At 37.3% G+C, this 17,719-nt stretch overlaps 1 protein-coding gene across 1 annotated transcript in view; it reads right to left on the bottom strand.

The window, feature by feature from the left end:
• The window catches only part of NBAS (NBAS subunit of NRZ tethering complex), a 312,486-nt gene that overhangs the window by 197,109 nt on the left and 97,658 nt on the right, over positions 1-17,719 (bottom strand). Inside the window, exon 22 of the mRNA XM_065928602.1 lies at positions 3,085-3,168. Within this exon, the coding sequence (XP_065784674.1) occupies positions 3,085-3,168 (84 nt within the window). The remainder of the gene's footprint in view (positions 1-3,084; positions 3,169-17,719) is intronic.

Genomic DNA, 17,719 nt, shown 5'->3' on the forward strand with positions numbered 1-17,719 from the left:
GTGTTTAACTTTTATTTACTTAGGTATTCTTTTCATTAGAATTATTAGCTGTTTCAATATCTGGCCATACCCAAAGCTCATAAATATTTGGGTGTTTTATCCACATGCCTTATACAACCTACTGTAGTTACAACTGGGTAGTCATTTAACTAGTTTCACAACTGTCATTAACATCCGACCTGTGATTTCTCCTCATCTCTGACACATAAAAGTCACACCCAATCTCCTGAAATCTTCCCATTTCGGGGGAAAAATACCTACAAGCAACGTTAGAGTTCCTTTGACATATTTTTTTTTTTCAGTCCTTAACTTACTGCCCTCTCAGCACGGTGAATTTGAACCTTTCTTCCTTCTGGAAACAAGCTTGTCTTCTGTTCCAGCACGCCACACCGTTATGCCGTACTGTCAAGCCACACACGTCCCATCCTTCTGGCTGCTCCTTCTCACAGTCATCTTCACTAGACTCTCCTCCCAGAGCCGACTGTTAAATACTACCTCTTCCAAATTCTCCAGCTCTCCTATCATCTCACTATACTCTCTCTAGGTCTCCCGGTAGACTCTGCAGTATAAATTCACCACCATGTTTTCACCCCTAACCCAGACTTCACTTGAAAGCACCAAAATTCTCCTTCTATTTGCTCTTAGGCATTTCAAATGCTACAAGATCAAAACTGAATTCAGGCTATCTCGAGGAAATAGTTATCTTTTTTAAAACAGAAACATGATTCTATCATTCTCATGACTAGTTGTATAGCCTGTCATCTGCCTTAAAATATTCTAGCCTCATCTTGGTGCCAGGGTCACTTTTGTCCTGTACACTTCAACAATACAGGTCTTATTTTCAGTCCTTAAAGGGGCCCTCACCTTGAGCCTCCCAAATGTTCTTCCCTCTCTTAAAACACTCCCTTCCCTCATAAGCCAAACTCACCATCCACTGAGCTATATCTTTCAAATTCAGATTTGAAATCTTCGAATCTCAGATTTCACACCACTTCCTGTGGAAAACCCTCCTTGACCTTCACCAAGTTTAGGTCTCCCAGTGGCCCTTGTACTTCACTTTCATAACACTCATCACAGTAATTTATTGCAGCAGCATCTTTCCTGCTAGATGATACACTTCATGAATACAGAAACATGTTTTTCTTCCTTCAATATTCTTGAATCGAGCAGAGGACAGAATTACAGCAGATCCTTGAGCGACATGAGTTTGAACTGTGTGGGTCCATTTATGTACAGTCTTTTTTCCCAACAGTAAATACTATAGTACTACACCACCCATGGGTGGCTGAATCCATAGATGGGGAACCTCAGGTATGGAGGGAAGATGGATTATAAATCATAGGCAAACTTTTGACTTCACAGAGTGTCAGGCCCCACTAACCCCTTTGTTGTTCAAGGGGCAACTGTAAATGAAAAAGCCACAAGGTATCCTGTAACCTCACCTGCAGATACAGAGAACAGACTGGTAATCGCCAGAGGTGGAGGGTGCAAGGTGGGAGAAATGGTTAGGGGGTAGAGGAGAGGCAATAAAATGGATGAATTAAAAAAGAAATGTCCTGCAAATTTGTATCATCTTCAAAAGCATCTTCTCTTCTGTCAGCCTTTTCCTAGATTTTCATTTTTACAGTTTTAAGAGACCCAGCACAGCAAGTTTAGCTTACTATTGTCTGAGAAGAAATGCCCTTATCCTTCTTATCTCCTTCTCAGAATCATAAAAAGGCATAGGCTAAGGAGAACTGGGAAGCATCAGGTGACTGGAAGAGGGCTCTCCTCAAAAAGCATCATCTTAAAGTGAGGACCACACACCTTCCCTCCTACTGTATCCACTGGCATCAACCTCCCACCTTTTTCAACTTATCTCCATCTTCAATCTCTCATTACCCATGCTAATTGTGGATTTCCAGTTAAATATGCCATGCATTAAGCTCCACACTTTCCTGAAATGACATTGAAATGACGGTAAAAGATTAAAGGGGAGTGGGGGTCACGTAAATGCTCAAAAAGGAAGGGAGCATATGGAGCAAAAGAAATGAAACCACTATCTTCCACTAAAGCAAGTCCACAGATAACAGCCAGGACTAAAAACATCAAAAAGTAGCTATACAATTCTGTTATTCAGAGATTGGAGTAAATAACAGAACAATCCTTTAAAAGAATTCAAAGTAGTTTCTTCAGGAGAGCAGGATACAAAAAAGGGGAACAAAGGAGTATGACTTTTGCTTTTTAAACAAGATTTGCAGAAAATCTTAAACTTTTAATCTATTTGCAACTACACAGAACTTTAATAAAAAATTTTTAAAAATTTTAAAAGCACATAACAGCAAAAACACAGGGTATTCGATTGCTATTATAATCAAACTCATCAGAGTGAAAAAGATTAACTAGGAGTTAGATATGCTATGCACTCAGATATCAAAAGTGAAAGATACAGAATGAAGGGCCAACATTAATGCCAACATGAAGAAAGTCCCAAATTTCACTTGCAATGATCACACTACTGCTTAGGGCTTTTATTTATCATTTATCAGACAGTTCATAGACATAGTTTTTAAAAAATGTAAAAATATAAACGACTCATATCAAATGTAAAAATGAGCAATGAGCATTTACCTTACTTTGAGGAGTAAGGCAATAAAGGGATTCAAATGCCCCTTACACAGGCTTTCAGCCCCACACCTCATCGCCCACAAGCTTCTGTAGACCTTGATGCCTCAATGTTCTGAGGCTTTCCATGGTAAAATCTTATAAAAGTGAAAATTAAAACTGAATCAAGAACAAAACTGCACACATACCACAATAACAGCTATGAAAAACACACCTGTACATGTCAGAGACTGAAAAGGAATGCCTCAAAATGAAAAGCGTGGTTACATAAGGACCACTCCTTGGTAGCCATTCAATATTTTTCCATTAAATTTTTCAACATACCTTGAGTAAAGTCAAGCTATTAAAAAACATCCCTCAAACTCTCGAGCAGGGACTACCATCAAATAAACCACCACCCACCACACACCACCTGCACTGGGCCTTCTACTCATCCATCCTACAAAGACATGAAGAGCTCTCCCACTTCCTCATTCTTACCTGCACTCCAGCTTCTCACACCAGTCTTCATCTCGGTGCTTGTGTTCGTGCCAAGGAACGATCATCAAGGAATCACCATCATAACTTAAAATATCAAAAAAAAGCACATACATTTAAAATATACATTACCTCGATGACTGGAAACACAAGGAACATAATATAAAAGTAATCCTATAACCTTAAACCTCCAAGATTTCTTTTTATGGTATCTTAAGTAGTACATGATACATATCATATACAATAGACAAATAAAAAATACAAAAGTGCTGATTTCTCTTTGATCATAAAATCGTTCAAAAAGAAAAGGAAAATTTAAAACAAAAAAGTTAAAAAGAAACTAAAGGTGGTGTGGCTGTGAGTTCACTCAAACATTCTAAAATATTTATCAAAACTCTGTATTTTATGTTTTTAATGCTAACATAAATGGTCCCCTGCTCTCAAACACTGTACAATCTGACTTCCTGAGATCACAGAACTGTTCTCTAACTGGGTTATCCAATACAGTAACTGCTAAGTTACATATATCAATCACTTGAAATGTGACACTGATACCAAGAAACTTTTAATACTATTTAATTTTATTTAAAATTTAAATAGCTACATGTGGCTGGTAGCGCCTATACTGGATAGCCTAACAGCCAGAACTGAAGTGAAAGTTGCTCAGTCATGTCTGACTCTTTGCAACCCCGTGGACTATACAGTCCATGAAATTCTCCAGGCCAGAATACTGAGTGAGTAGCCTTTCCCTTCTCCAGAGGATCTTCCCAACCTGGGGATTGAACCCAGGTCTCCCACATTGTGGGCAGATTCTTTACCAGCTGAGATACCAGGGACCAGGCTAAGAGGACCTAGCTAATAATCAGAGTGAAGAAATAATTCTGCAGGTTAAAATACCACCAATAAATGACAGAAGGAAAATGTAAGAGGCAAAGACAAATCCTGACTGCATGGTGTTAAGAACAAATTAAAAAGGAAAAATGAAGCAACAATAGTGAAGTGAGACAGCAGAGCAAAATGCTATGAAGGAAGAGACAAGGAAAGCATAAACCTACCTGTCTTTTAACCAACTGTACAGTACTTGGCACATGACTTTCTAAAGTGAAGCACTTCAAACATCACCACTAAAGTACCTGTTAGCTCTAATATTCTGTAAATCTATGAAAACAACACAAACATCCTGAACTAAAAATAAAAGCAAAAATTCTAAGAAACAACTTCAATCACCTTGCTTTTATAGTGCAATAAAACATTGTATCTCATATTTGAGTATCAATGGTAGTACTTTCCTAAAATTTATCACAGCCTCAGAGAAAGGACTGCACTTTTGTAGAGTATAAGGTTTTGCAGTTTATCTTCCAAAGCTATGGGACAGGTCTTGCACAAAAAATACTTCATAAGCATTTGGGGAAAAGGTAGGAGGATTAGTCTTTATGTAGATACGAGCAGGAGACTGCTTGGGGGGTTACAAGAAACAGAGAAGCTGTGAAGACCTGGAAATCAGCAGGGTTGATTTATCTATCTATAGCATCATCTATGGGCTTCCCTGGTGACTTAAATGGTGAAGAGTCTGCCTGTAGTGCAGGAGACCCAGGTTAGATCGCTGGGTTGAGAAGATCCCCTGGAGAAGGGATCGGCTGCCCACTCTAGTATTCTGGCCTGGAGAATTCCATAAACTGTACACTCCATGGGTCACAAAGAGTCAGACACGACTGTTATTATTATTGTTGCAAATTTTCTGAAGTCAAAGTTCCCTGTTAGATATACATAAGAAATTTATTATATTGTTTTTAAAAGAGCATTTTACCCACTTTTTAGCTAGCATGCAATGTCTTAGCAAACCAAAGATACATTTCTGAAGGCATGTGACTTTATGGTTTTAAATTTCAGAGTCGTATAGACGATTAATTACAATAGATACCACAATCACAGTATTTCATTTGTCACCAAGTAAAAAACTATTTTATTTCCTTCCACACCAGTAACTAATACTTTATCACAGATCACTGAATAGGTAGAAAAGATAACATTTGGATACAGTGATGATAATAATGCTCACTCTTCCAACCTAAGAATAAATTGTAGCAATGAATTGATGAACAAGGAAAAAATTAATCCAGCAAACTATTACCGCCTTTTTTAATTAAAGCAGACATGGTTCCATAAGCTACACAAAATGTTTTCCAAAAGACTGAGAAAAATTTATCATAAGTTGAGATTTGCATTTTCTCTATAAAGTACATATTACATATAAGGATTACTACTAAAATGATCAGTAATGGTGTGGGGTTCTGAACAAAGTAACATTTACTTGGTAAATGTCTGGTAAAAAGACTAGAAAATTGTAAGACTTTGTCAACCTTCAATAAACTGAAATGGGTAAGAAAACATGCCTATTTTTATCAAAACACACATTAAAGACAAGTTCTGCTCTTAGACTCACTCCAAAAAGCAGGCCTAAAGAGCCTTAGGTTGATGAAGCATGTTTGCTCCATTTTCAGGGCACAGCACAACTAAATGTTTCTACATGTTTTTAAATATGATCACCACTGATATAATGGTAATAATGGTAAGAATACTACAATAATATATTAGGAATGGTCAGCAATAGCATAACCTTTAATATTTACTGATTTCTCACTACAGACCAGACACGATAAACCGCTTTTAATATACAATACCTAACTTGGTCCTACCTAGTATTATCCTCCTTAAACTATAATGAGAAACCTAAGGCCCAAGTGTACTTGCCTCTCCTCATGAAGTCAATAAATGACAGAGCCACGGATTTAAACACAACCTGGAAGAATCCAAAGCTTACCCTCCCGGCTAGTAGACGGCCACCAGGCTAGACAGAGGTACCAATCAGACTGTGCACAAGCAGAGGGCAACATGAACCTTCTCATATTTTAATTCAGACACCCCAATAAGGACCTTCTATATGCATATTTAAAGGACACATGTAAACTGAGATACAAAACCAATCTCATCACCAGTAGGATCAGGAAACTAACTCCCACCAAATATGGCTTCATCTTAGGTTTGATCATCAACAGTTACATAAAAACAGAAACGTTTCTGTGCTTTTCCTTCCAGGATGCTTATACAAAGCAAATTATTTTTGGACAAATTTTAGGAGTTTAAGATGCTTGCTATAAAAACACCGTTAAGTTCTTTATCATAAATCAAGTGATAACATTTAAGGAAGACGTAGGATTTTTTCCCCAGGCAGAATACAAATTCCTTAAAGGAAGCATTTTTCCTTGTTTTGTCTATTGCCACATCCTCAAGCCTCAAATGGTGCCTGACATTTAGCAGACTATAAAATAATACATCAAATGAATTAACGGACACCACAAAGACTTTTTTTGAGTGATCTCATAAGCATCACAAAAATTCAAAATTGGAATAGAGCAATAAAAAAGATTACAGATACACTGAGGAGGTATATTTACATGGAATCTGTGATCTGAGAGTGAGAATAAGAATACTTTCTTGATACAGATTATCATCCTAATGAAAGGGCAAAATCTATACTGGTGATTGTATACATCTACAATCTAAAGAATTTAACATGTCATGTTATACTGATGGGGGTAAAAAGATTTCAGAATGTGTATTTCCCCAAACCTAACTATTCTTTACAATTCGAAATGATTGATTAGTTCTATCATTTGCATCTTGAAAATGCCCAACTTTTAGCTACTTATTCTTTCACAAAGGAACAGAATGCTTAATAAAATTTAGAGGAAAACTCTTTATTAATTCTGTTTACAACAAAAATATTAGCCATGTAAACTGATCACTAAGTGGGTTAGGTAAAAAACATGGTTGTTTTTAAAAAAAAAAAAAAACCCTAGAAAACACAGCCGTTCCTTTCAGAAAGCTGTACAAAGTTTGGTTAGGTGCAAAACTGATTTGAATCTCAGTTCTATAAACACAAAACAACATTTACATATACTTTATTTCATCTTTTTCTTCTATTTCCACTTTGCTAGGGAAGACTGTAAATATAAATGCATCATCCCCACTTTAAAAAAAAAATGAAATACATGGTAAACTTAAATTCAGTTCAGTTCAGTCCTCAGTCATGTCTGACTCTTTGCGACCCATGGACTGGAGCAAGCCAGGCCTCCCTGTCCATCAACAACTCCCGGAGTTTACCCAAACTCATATCGTAAACATGACATGGTAAACTCAATGAGTTTACCAAACTCATTGAGTCGGTGATACCATCCAACCATCTCATCTTCTGTCATCCCCTTCTCCTCCTGCCCTCAGTCTTTTCCAGCATCAGGGTCTTTTCAAATGAGTCAGCTCTTCGCATCAGGTGGCCAAAGGATTGGAGTTTCAGCTTCAACATTAGTCCTTCCAATGAACATCCAGGACTGATCTACTTTAGGATGGACTGGTTGGCTCTCCTTGCAGTTCAAGGGACTCTCAAGAGTCTTCTCCAACACCGCAGTTCAAAAGCATCAATTCTTCAGTGCACAGCTTTCTTTATAGTCCAACTCTCACATCCATGCATGACTACTGGAATAACCATAGCCTTCACTAGACGGACTGCAAGGAGATCCAACCAGTCTATCCTGAAGGAGATAAGTCCTGGGTGTTCACTGGAAGGACTGATGCTGAAGCTGAAACTCCAATACTTTGGCAACCTCATGCGAAGAGTTGACTCATTGGAAAAAACCCTGATGCTTGCAGGGATTTGGGGCAGGAGGAGAAGGGGACGACAGAGGATGGATGGCATCACCGACTCGATGGACATGAGCTTGAGTAAACTCCGGGAGTTGGTGATGGACAGGGAGGCCTGGCGTGCTGCGATTCATGGGGTCGCAAAGAGTCAGATACGACTGAGCGACTGACTGATTGACTGACTAACTAGACGGACCTTTGCTGACACTTAAATTACCTCTTTACAAAATAATGGCTGCTTCTGCTTAATTTCAGGATTCTTTATATTAGAGCCCTGCTTGTTGTTTTATTCCAAATAATAAACTTTGCTGGTTTCATCTGAAGGTAACATTTATCTGTCAGCAGAAAAGGAATGACTAACAAGTTGTATTATGTTCAACTATTCTCTCACCAATTATTTCTCACACTAAATATAAATGTTTTATTTCAAAGAAATTTTATCATGAATAAACTCTCAAAAAGTTATTTTATTCACATGCTATGCTTTGGAAACAAAAAGCTAAACAGACAGTGTATTGCAATTAATTGCCGCCTTTCAGGCACTGACTTAAAGATGTGAAGTTATATTTATTCCCCTTATTTAGCATAGAAGAAAATGTTCTAGAAAAGAAAGGATAAAAATAATAATTGGGCCCCACATGGATAAGTACATGTGATTACCATCACTGAACAAGTCAAACTTGATCGGAAAATCTATGGGAAACCAATTAAAAAACTAGTTGTCACTCAGACCACCAAGTTGGGGGAATAAACAATTTAAAGGCAACAGAGTTCTCCTCTAGACCAATGGGATTCAATTTCATTAGTAAGTGGCTTATGAAGCAGAGACTAGGCTAATAAGGTATCCTGAAATTTAACAGCATTCTCAGGTGAGATCAATGTGTCCAAGATAAACATGAGAAAGAAAAAGAAAAAACCCACCACACTAGGACTTGAACTCTCCTTCACCACTAAATTCCTGGGACCCAGATGCCTCATCTATTTAGTAAATATTGTAGCATTCATTAATGCTCAAAACAAAAATGAGACTAGAGCCATGTTTTCTTGAATTCTAATCCAAAAGGTAGAGCATGCTCTTAGACGTCTAATCTGTTAGAACTGTGATACCACCCTGCAGAGCCATGTCATCTTGATCAAGTTACTCAATCTGTATGTGCTTCAATTTCCTCATTAGTCAAATAAGTATAATAAGAATCTGAATTTGCGAAGGATCAAATTAGAACACAGAAGGCCTTTTGAACAGTACCTCATATATATTAAGCACTCAGCCACCATAAAAAGCAGCAGGATTATGACCACCACCAAGAAGGTTTTTCATGGGTAGTGAAATACAGGATATATGTGACTGGTTGCCATTTCAAGATCTACTATATGATAAATAGTAACACCACATTAATGATCATACGAATGATTATATTTACAAATGCCTAACGGCAATAAACCCCGCTGACATCACATTGGGTGGGCTCCTGGCCAGTGCAATAAACAGTGACAAGAAAATCTGAGGAGCTGATTTAAAAGGTAGTAGTAAACGCCACAGGCTTCCCGGGGGCTTGGTGGTAAAGAATCCATCTGCCAAGCAGGAGACACAGGTTCAACCCGGCGTCAAAAGATCCACTGAAGAAGGGAATGGCAACCCACTCCAGTATTCTTGCCTGGAAAAATCCCATGGACAGAGGAGCCTGGCGGGCTACAATCCATAGGGTCACAAAGAGTCAGACATGACTTAGCGACTAAACAACAAGTGCCACAAGGCATTATCTCTCTCCCAAATGACTGCAATCGTTTGAAAATATTTAACCATGAACAAAGGATGATTTGATTATTTCTAAGGAGAAATAGTCATTAAATCGTTAAAGTTTAACGGAAAGCCACAAACTCCAATGAAGACTCATTGAAGAAATTCCCAGAAAAGCTAATTATAAGTAACTGAGAAAGGATGATATTCACATAGGTACTTAATGCCAATACAACAAGGGGTGAAGGATGAATAGAGACATCAATGATATGAAAATTCCCCTCTGTACCACCAATACTCCCACCTGGCCCTTGAACAGATGACTAATTCTGAAGAAGAGACAACTGAAGGTACTCAGAAAAAGGAAGACTACCTTTCCTTGCTGCCTGGAGAGTCAATAGGAAAGAAAGGGCAAGGATACTGTGAGATCCAAAGTCTGAGTGAAGTAAGAATTGACGAGGACTATTCTCACACTGGAGAGAACTTTCCTTGCTGCCTGGAGAGTCACTAAGAAAGAAAGGGTGATGATACCAAAAGATCCAAAGTCTGAGTCAAGTAAGAATTGGCGAGGACTATTCTCACACTGGAGAGGCCCAAAACTACATGCCCTCGACTATCAAAAGGGAGGTAATAGGAGAGAAACCCAATCAATTTCATTGTGTTCTGTGTTAGTTAGACTGACCAGAACTGGTAGAGAGAATAAGTGTAAGGTCTTTATTTCACATTACTTCCAGATAGCAACACAATAAAATGCACAACAAAGATAAAGTGTATGACATCTGAACTCAGCAACTACAAAACTAATGAAATATACCAAAATATTCATGAATTGTATCAACATACATTATAAACTCTGATCCTATATCAGGCTATGGTAGTAACAGAGTTTGAACAAAAAGTTAGGGAAAGAATTTTTTTATCTGTGATTTATTCCTATCACCAAATAAAACAGCACAAATTATGCTCATGCAGATCCTAAGCCATAGCAAGACTGATTTCCTTGTCACTGCCCTTCAAAATCTCTGCATATCCCTGCTTATAGACGTGCACTGAATGGACATTTCACACACTATCTATAAAGTTATCCAACCTTGTCTGGCCTATAGCTGACACTTAGAAAATGCTTACAGTCTGTAAGAACAACTACAAAATTCTGTATTATTATATACACACACACACACACAAAGTCAGCAATCTGGAAAGACAGACAGCACCCTAACTCATAAAATCACACAACTACAACACTGCAGCTAGGATTTGAATCCAGGCAAGTCTGGTTCCAGAGTCTCTGCTCTCAGACACTAGATGTCCTACCCATCTGAACCCCACCTCTTCTAGCTTAAATTCCAGCTTTTCTCAGGGGTTTCTATGACCATTCCAGTCTGGGTTGCTTTCTTCCAGGTCTCAATTCTCACTACTAATAACTGAACAATTCTCCTGGCATTTACTCCTATTTAAACTTATGATAATATACATAAGATGGTACATTTGTCTTATGTTTCCATGAAGTTCTTTAATTTCCTAATACATATTTTGTATCCCCACTAAAAGTAAATACGTAAATACTCCTTTGCATCTACCACAACTCCCAGCAATGTTACATGCACAGCAAGTACAAATAATCATGTTAACTAAATTTATATAAAGGCATTATTTCATTTAATCTTCAAATACACAATAAGTACTGTGATCATAAATTTACAGGAAAGTAAACTCTATGAGCTTAACATTCATCACTGACTGAATGAACAAATAAATGATTCAATGATCAGCAGAAACATATCCACTGATACTCTCTTTAATTCTAAAAGCAGAGCTCTCAGAAACAAATACTACAAAAAAGTCTAAGAACTAGAAATATAAGATTTAGTCAATATATAAATAAATAATGAATGGAAAATATAAAAGTCAATTGAAGAAGAAGGCTCCATAGCAAAGAGTGTATACCTAACTCTGAGCATTGACCTCACTGCTCCTGTAATTATCTGCATACATGTCTTTCAGAGTAGGAGCACTTTCTACCCTCAGTCCCGAACTCACAGAAGGATCACAGCAAGATGATTCCATCAAGTAACTAGAAAACTTCTTTAAGGAAGGAAACATTGTGTGATTCTAAATCTTGAAAAACTCTTCAAAGAAAGAAAAACATATATTTCAGAACCAACCTGTATAATGGAAGTAGGAAGAAAAAATGTGGATATGTTATATAAAAATAATACAGCACTCTAACCTCATCTAAACGGATAGAAAAGTAGTATGATTCATGGCATGCCTATTTATAATGTTCTCTTTAACTGTGTCAATCAACATACTATTCATTGAAGAAGAAAAAAAAAAAACCTGAAACCTTTTCCTATGTTCCCAGACCAAGCAGCTTACCAGACTCTCCTCCATATTACTAAACCCTGCATGTACTTCTGTTACCACTGTCGGTGCACTCAATTACAACTATTTATTTTTTATGTCCTGCTCCTTTACTAAACTGTAAGCTCCTACAAAGCTTTAGTGATTTTCATATCCTTTGTTCAATACCTGACATGCATTTAAACCTCACTAAATATTTAATGGATGGATGGATGATGGACAGACTGAAGGATGGATGAGTAAGTCTGAATAAATAAATGAAAAAGCAAACCTACCCCAAAACCACAGGGGTATTTAAATCTCAAGATTAATATGCTTTCCCTGTAGCTGAAGACTTTGGTAATGTACCTGAGGTTTATTCAAACATTTCTGGTTTCTAAAATGGACCATACGACTCCCTCTCTCATACCCATGCCTTGAGCAACATCGCAATCCTGTACACTGCAGCTGCCTCTTGGCCTGCGTGTAGGAGTATAGAGCAGCACAGAGACTGGACTGTCCTAAGCTTCTCATAAACAGAGAAGCAGAAAGACCGTTCGCTCTGAGATGCTGCCGTGCAAGGCTATCTACAGCCTTTTCATCATGAACCTTCTAAGTCGAGGCCGAATTCCACTGCAGACCGACAATAATCATGACTGAAGCGAAAACACTGGAAATGAAGAGAGCGTGCGAGGCCCTGGTGTCTCCACAGGCTGTGACTGGGAAGACGATGGTGTGGGTGTCGCTGTGCAAGTTATTCTAACACATCGCTACTGCCGATGAGGTTCAAAGCTAAACTGGAGATGGCAGGAAGACAAAGAAAGCAAAACATTGGAGCATTTGAATGAAATGAGTCATGCTTTATATAGATTCTTAAGTACATAATAAATACTCATTCACAAAAAGACAGGAAGTTTAGAATGTGATCAGGGACCTGACCCTGGAATAAAAAGACTCCCAATTATTCACAAGAAGAAAACAATTTCAAATAAATACCCCTGAATCCGCATTGCTAGATCACATTCTATAAAGTTCAGATTTAAAAACCCCTACAGATGAATTTACTCCATTACAAATTCAGAAACCTATGCAAAAAAAAAAAAAAAAAAAAAAAGAAACCTATGCAGACCAACTGCACAGAGAAACTAACTTCAAAGTACACGTGGTAAGGTCCCTGGTGAAACACAGAGGTATGACTGAATAAACTAACAGAATTCGGGAAGACAAAGCGTGCTCCAAAACAAGTGAGGTAAGAACTCTACCAGCAAGATGAACAAACCTAAATCTCTGGCATCCAATAAAAAATACCAGGTATGCAAAAAAAAGCAAGAAGTTATGTTCTATAACCAGGAGAATAATCAATTTCTAAGAAATACCAATAACAGGATAAGGGGGGAGAAAATTTAAAAGGACCCAAATCTAATTCCTAGGAATAAAAACTTCAGTAGCTAAGATGAAAAACACACTAATATCATCAATAAGAGACACTGAAAAAAATTTGTTAACTTTTTTACTAAAAAAATTAGTAAACAGGAACTATCCAAAATAAAACATGGGGGAGAAAAAGACTGGAAAATAAAATCAAAAACAAAAAACTGTGAGACAATCAAGTGGCTACCCTAAATGGAAGTGGAGTCCCAAAAAAGATGATGTATACTGGGGATGGGAGGAAGAGGAAGAAGAAAAATACTTGAAAAAATAACAGACCTGACTTTCCTAAGTTTAGTACAGTAGACCCAAGAAGATGTAGACCTCGGAGATGTCGTGGGTTGGTTCTAGATCATGGCAATAAAGTAGTATCACAAAAAAAAAAACAACCCACGTGAATGTTTTGGTTTCCCATAAACATAAAAGTTGGGGCTTCCCGGGTGGCTCAGTGGTAAAGAATCCAGCTGCCAAGCAGGAGATGTGGGTTCGATCCCTGGGTCAGAAAGATACCCTGGAAAAGGAAATGGCAACCCACTCCAGTGTCCTTACCTGAGAAATCCCATAGACAGAGGAGCCGAGCAGGCTCCAGTCCATGGGGTCACAGAGAGTCAGACAGGACTGAGAGATTGAACAACAAACATAAATGTTTACACTATGGTGTAGTCTATCAACTTTGCAATGGAACTATCTAAAAAATAATGTACATACCAAAGTCTTAAAATACTTTAAGCTAAAAAAAAAAAAGCTAACCATCATCAGAACCTTCAGCAAGTCATAATGTTTTTTAATAGTAACAAAGATCACATATCATATAACAAATATAATAATGAAAGAGTGTGAAGTATTGCAGAAATTACTAAATTGTGAATACCAAAGTGAGCAAATTCTATTGGAAAAAATGGCACCAACAGACTTGCCTGATTCAGGGTTGCCCAAAGCTTCAATTTGTAAAAGATACAGTATCTGTGAAGCACAATAAAGCAGTGTGCAATAAAATGAGGTCTGCCTGTAAACGGTCTAAGCGTGCCAATTAAAAAGCAGAGGCTGACAGATAAAAGGGCAAAATTATATTCTGTCTGTAACAAACATCTTAAATATAAACATCCAAAATGTCATTGTACAGTCAGCATTAGAAAAAAATAAGAGAGGCACTTAATTCAAAGAACTTTCTGTTGAGAAGAAAAGTTCTTTATGCTTTTCCAGAGTTTAGATACAACAGTCCTCATAAACCACTGCACATGTTTAACTGACAAAACCAAGCTGTCCCGTTAGAAGTCAGGGTGGGTCTCATGGGTAAGGTGAACAGGAGAGGGTAAAAGGAGATGTCATCAAGAGTGCTTGATATGTCTGTTTTTGTGTTTGTTTTATAACAATTCAAATTGCCCATTTATGATTTGTTCATTTTCCTATATCAACAATACAGTTGTTGATAAAATCAATAAAAAATGAATAAAAAGTGAAATTAAAAACTTTGTTTAAAACAATGCTCAACTTTTTGATTAACAGTCCATAATCTAAGGTACCCAAAACCAGGTAAGGGGCACTGTCCTAGATGAGAAACCAAAGCATCGGCAGCATCAAGGAGGAATAGTCCCTAATACAGTTTTATATTTTGCTTATTCATCAGTCCTTTGCAAACCTACTTAACACATTTGAAAATAAAATATGACATTCTTCTCATCAACCTGTGCCAAAAACTGCTGTTGCTACTGCTACAGCCATATTTGCTATTAACACAACCACCGCTGTACACTGAAAGCTGACGATTTGCCAGGAACTCTGCTAGGTGATACATCTCTCAGGCTACTGAACCATTACCACGCCTTTACAATTTCTCCATTTCACACTTGACAAAACTCAAGTTCAGAGAATTTAAGGGACTTCCCAACAGCAACACAGCTAGGAAGTTCAGCACCAGGACAGACACCCATATTCTGACTAAAAGCCTTTGCTCCTTCCAGTGCATCATACCATCACTCCTCCGTATCAAGTATGTGTCAATACCACGTGTGATCCCAACATTTATACAGATTATGGATTTTTTCCATAGCTATTACATACAGTACCTAAACTTTTAAGATTAAACAATGGAATATACTGAGGTCAAAACATTTAAAATAATGTATATGCTTTTGTCTACAAAATATCACTGTGACTCTTAAATTTATTTTTTATTTTAAGGATAACTGCTACACAGAATTGTGTTGGCGTCTATCAAAATCAACATGAACCAACCATAGGAATACACATGTCCCGTTCAATGTGACCCTAACAGACTTTTACTTATTATAAATACAATATTTAAACATACAGATGGCTAACAAACACATGAAAAGATGCTCAACATCACTCATCATCAGAGAAATGCAAATCAAAACCACAATGAGGTACCATTACACGCCAGTCAGGATGGCTGCTATCCAAAAGTCTACAAGCAATAAATGCTGGAGAGGGTGTGGAGAAAAGGGAACCCTCTTACACTGTTGGTGGGAATGCAAACTAGTACAGCCACTATGGAAAACAGTGTGGAGATTTCTTAAAAAACTGGAAATAGAACTGCCATATGACCCAGCAATACCACTTCTGGGCATACACACTGAGGAATCCAGATCTGAAAGAGACACGTGCACCCCAATGTTCATCGCAGCACTGTTTATAATAGCCAGGACATGGAAGCAACCTAGATGCCCATCAGCAGATGAATGGATAAGGAAGCTGTGGTACATATACACCATGGAATATTACTCAGCCGTTAAAAAGAATTCATTTGAATCAGTTCTAATGAGATGGATGAAACTGGAGCCCATTATACAGAGTGAAGTAAGTCAGAAAGATAAAGAACATTACAGTATACTAACACATATATACGGAATTTAGATAGATGGTGGCGATAACCCTATATGCAAAACAGAAAAAGAGACACAGAAATACAGAACAGACTTTTGAACTCTGGGGGAGAACGTGAGGGTGGGATGTTTTGAAAGAACAGCATGTATATTATCTATGGTGAAACGGACCACCAGCCCAGGTGGGATACATGAGTCAGGTGCTCGGGCCTGGTGCACTGGGAGGACCCTGAGGAGTCGGGTGGGGAGGGAGGTGGGAGGGGGGATCGGGATGGGGAATACATGTAACTATATGGCTGATTCATGTCAATGTATGACAAAACCCACTGAAATGTTGTAAAGTGATTGGCCTCCAACTAATAAAATAATATTAAAAAAAAAAAAAAAAAAAAAAAATACAATATTTAAACAAGATGGCCTATATCAGAAATTAGAAAAAGTGCATCCCAGAGTTATTTATATGTTAATTAAATATATGTGATAAAGAGATTCACAGCTGTTACAGGCAAGTATTTACATATTAATGAAATCTTGACAAGAAAAGACATTGTGTGATCAAAAAGAATTATAGGGACTATTTCCCGAATGGTAATTTCACCATTCAGAAGATGTTATCTACTTAAAGGTCCCATGTTCTGAAATGATTGGTCAAGGTATTTAAAGTTTGGAGGAAAATGAATAATGAAAGAAAGACCCCAGTCAATGAAAAGACTATCATTTGGTATCTCTAAGTAATGCTGGATTTAGTAAGGAGAATGCAATGGTTTTTTTAATAAAAAAAAAAAAAAGTACCCTCTCAAAGATATTTTTAATTTCAAATAAAGTCAAACTTAACATCGTGCTATATGCCTTAAATTATGCAGTGCTATACATCAATTATATCACAATAAAACTGGGGAAATCATATTTAAACTGTATTAAGCCACATTAAAAACACATGACAATAGTTACATATATACTAAAGTAATAATGCATCTAACAATTATTTTTTAAAATTATTTCAGGACATATTTCTTCATTTGTTGCTGTTGCTCAGTCACTAAGTGCTATCCAATCCTATGGACTGCAGCATGCCAGGCCTCCCTGTCCTTCACTATTTCCTGGAGTTTGCTCAGATTCATATCCATTGAGTCAGTGATGCTAACTAGTTATCTCATTCTCTGCCACTCTCTTCTTATTTTGCCTTCAATCTTTCCCAGAATCAGGGTCTCTTGCAATGAGGCTCTTCAAATCAGGTGGCCAAAGTATTGGAGCTACAGCATCAGTCCTTCCAGTGTATAGTCAGGGTTGATTTCTCCCCTAATGCTTCTCAAAATTTTTCCCTGAAAGTAGGATAATAATCCCTTTTCTGCTTATCACACAGACAAGCTATGAGAATTGTATATAAGTCATAAAATTCACTTGCAAATTTTTTTATATTTCATAATCATGAACTGTTCATCAAATAGAAAAAGAAATAAATTAATAAATCATTACAGCTTCATTTCTTTAACACTTCTAAGAACAAAGATATAATAAATATCAACATACTTTCCAAGATTCATAAAAAATTTTTCAAAAATGTTTGCTTACCCCTTCATAATCA

This window comes from Muntiacus reevesi, chromosome 3 (genome assembly GCF_963930625.1).
Source record: "Muntiacus reevesi chromosome 3, mMunRee1.1, whole genome shotgun sequence".
Lineage (NCBI taxonomy): Eukaryota > Metazoa > Chordata > Mammalia > Artiodactyla > Cervidae > Muntiacus > Muntiacus reevesi.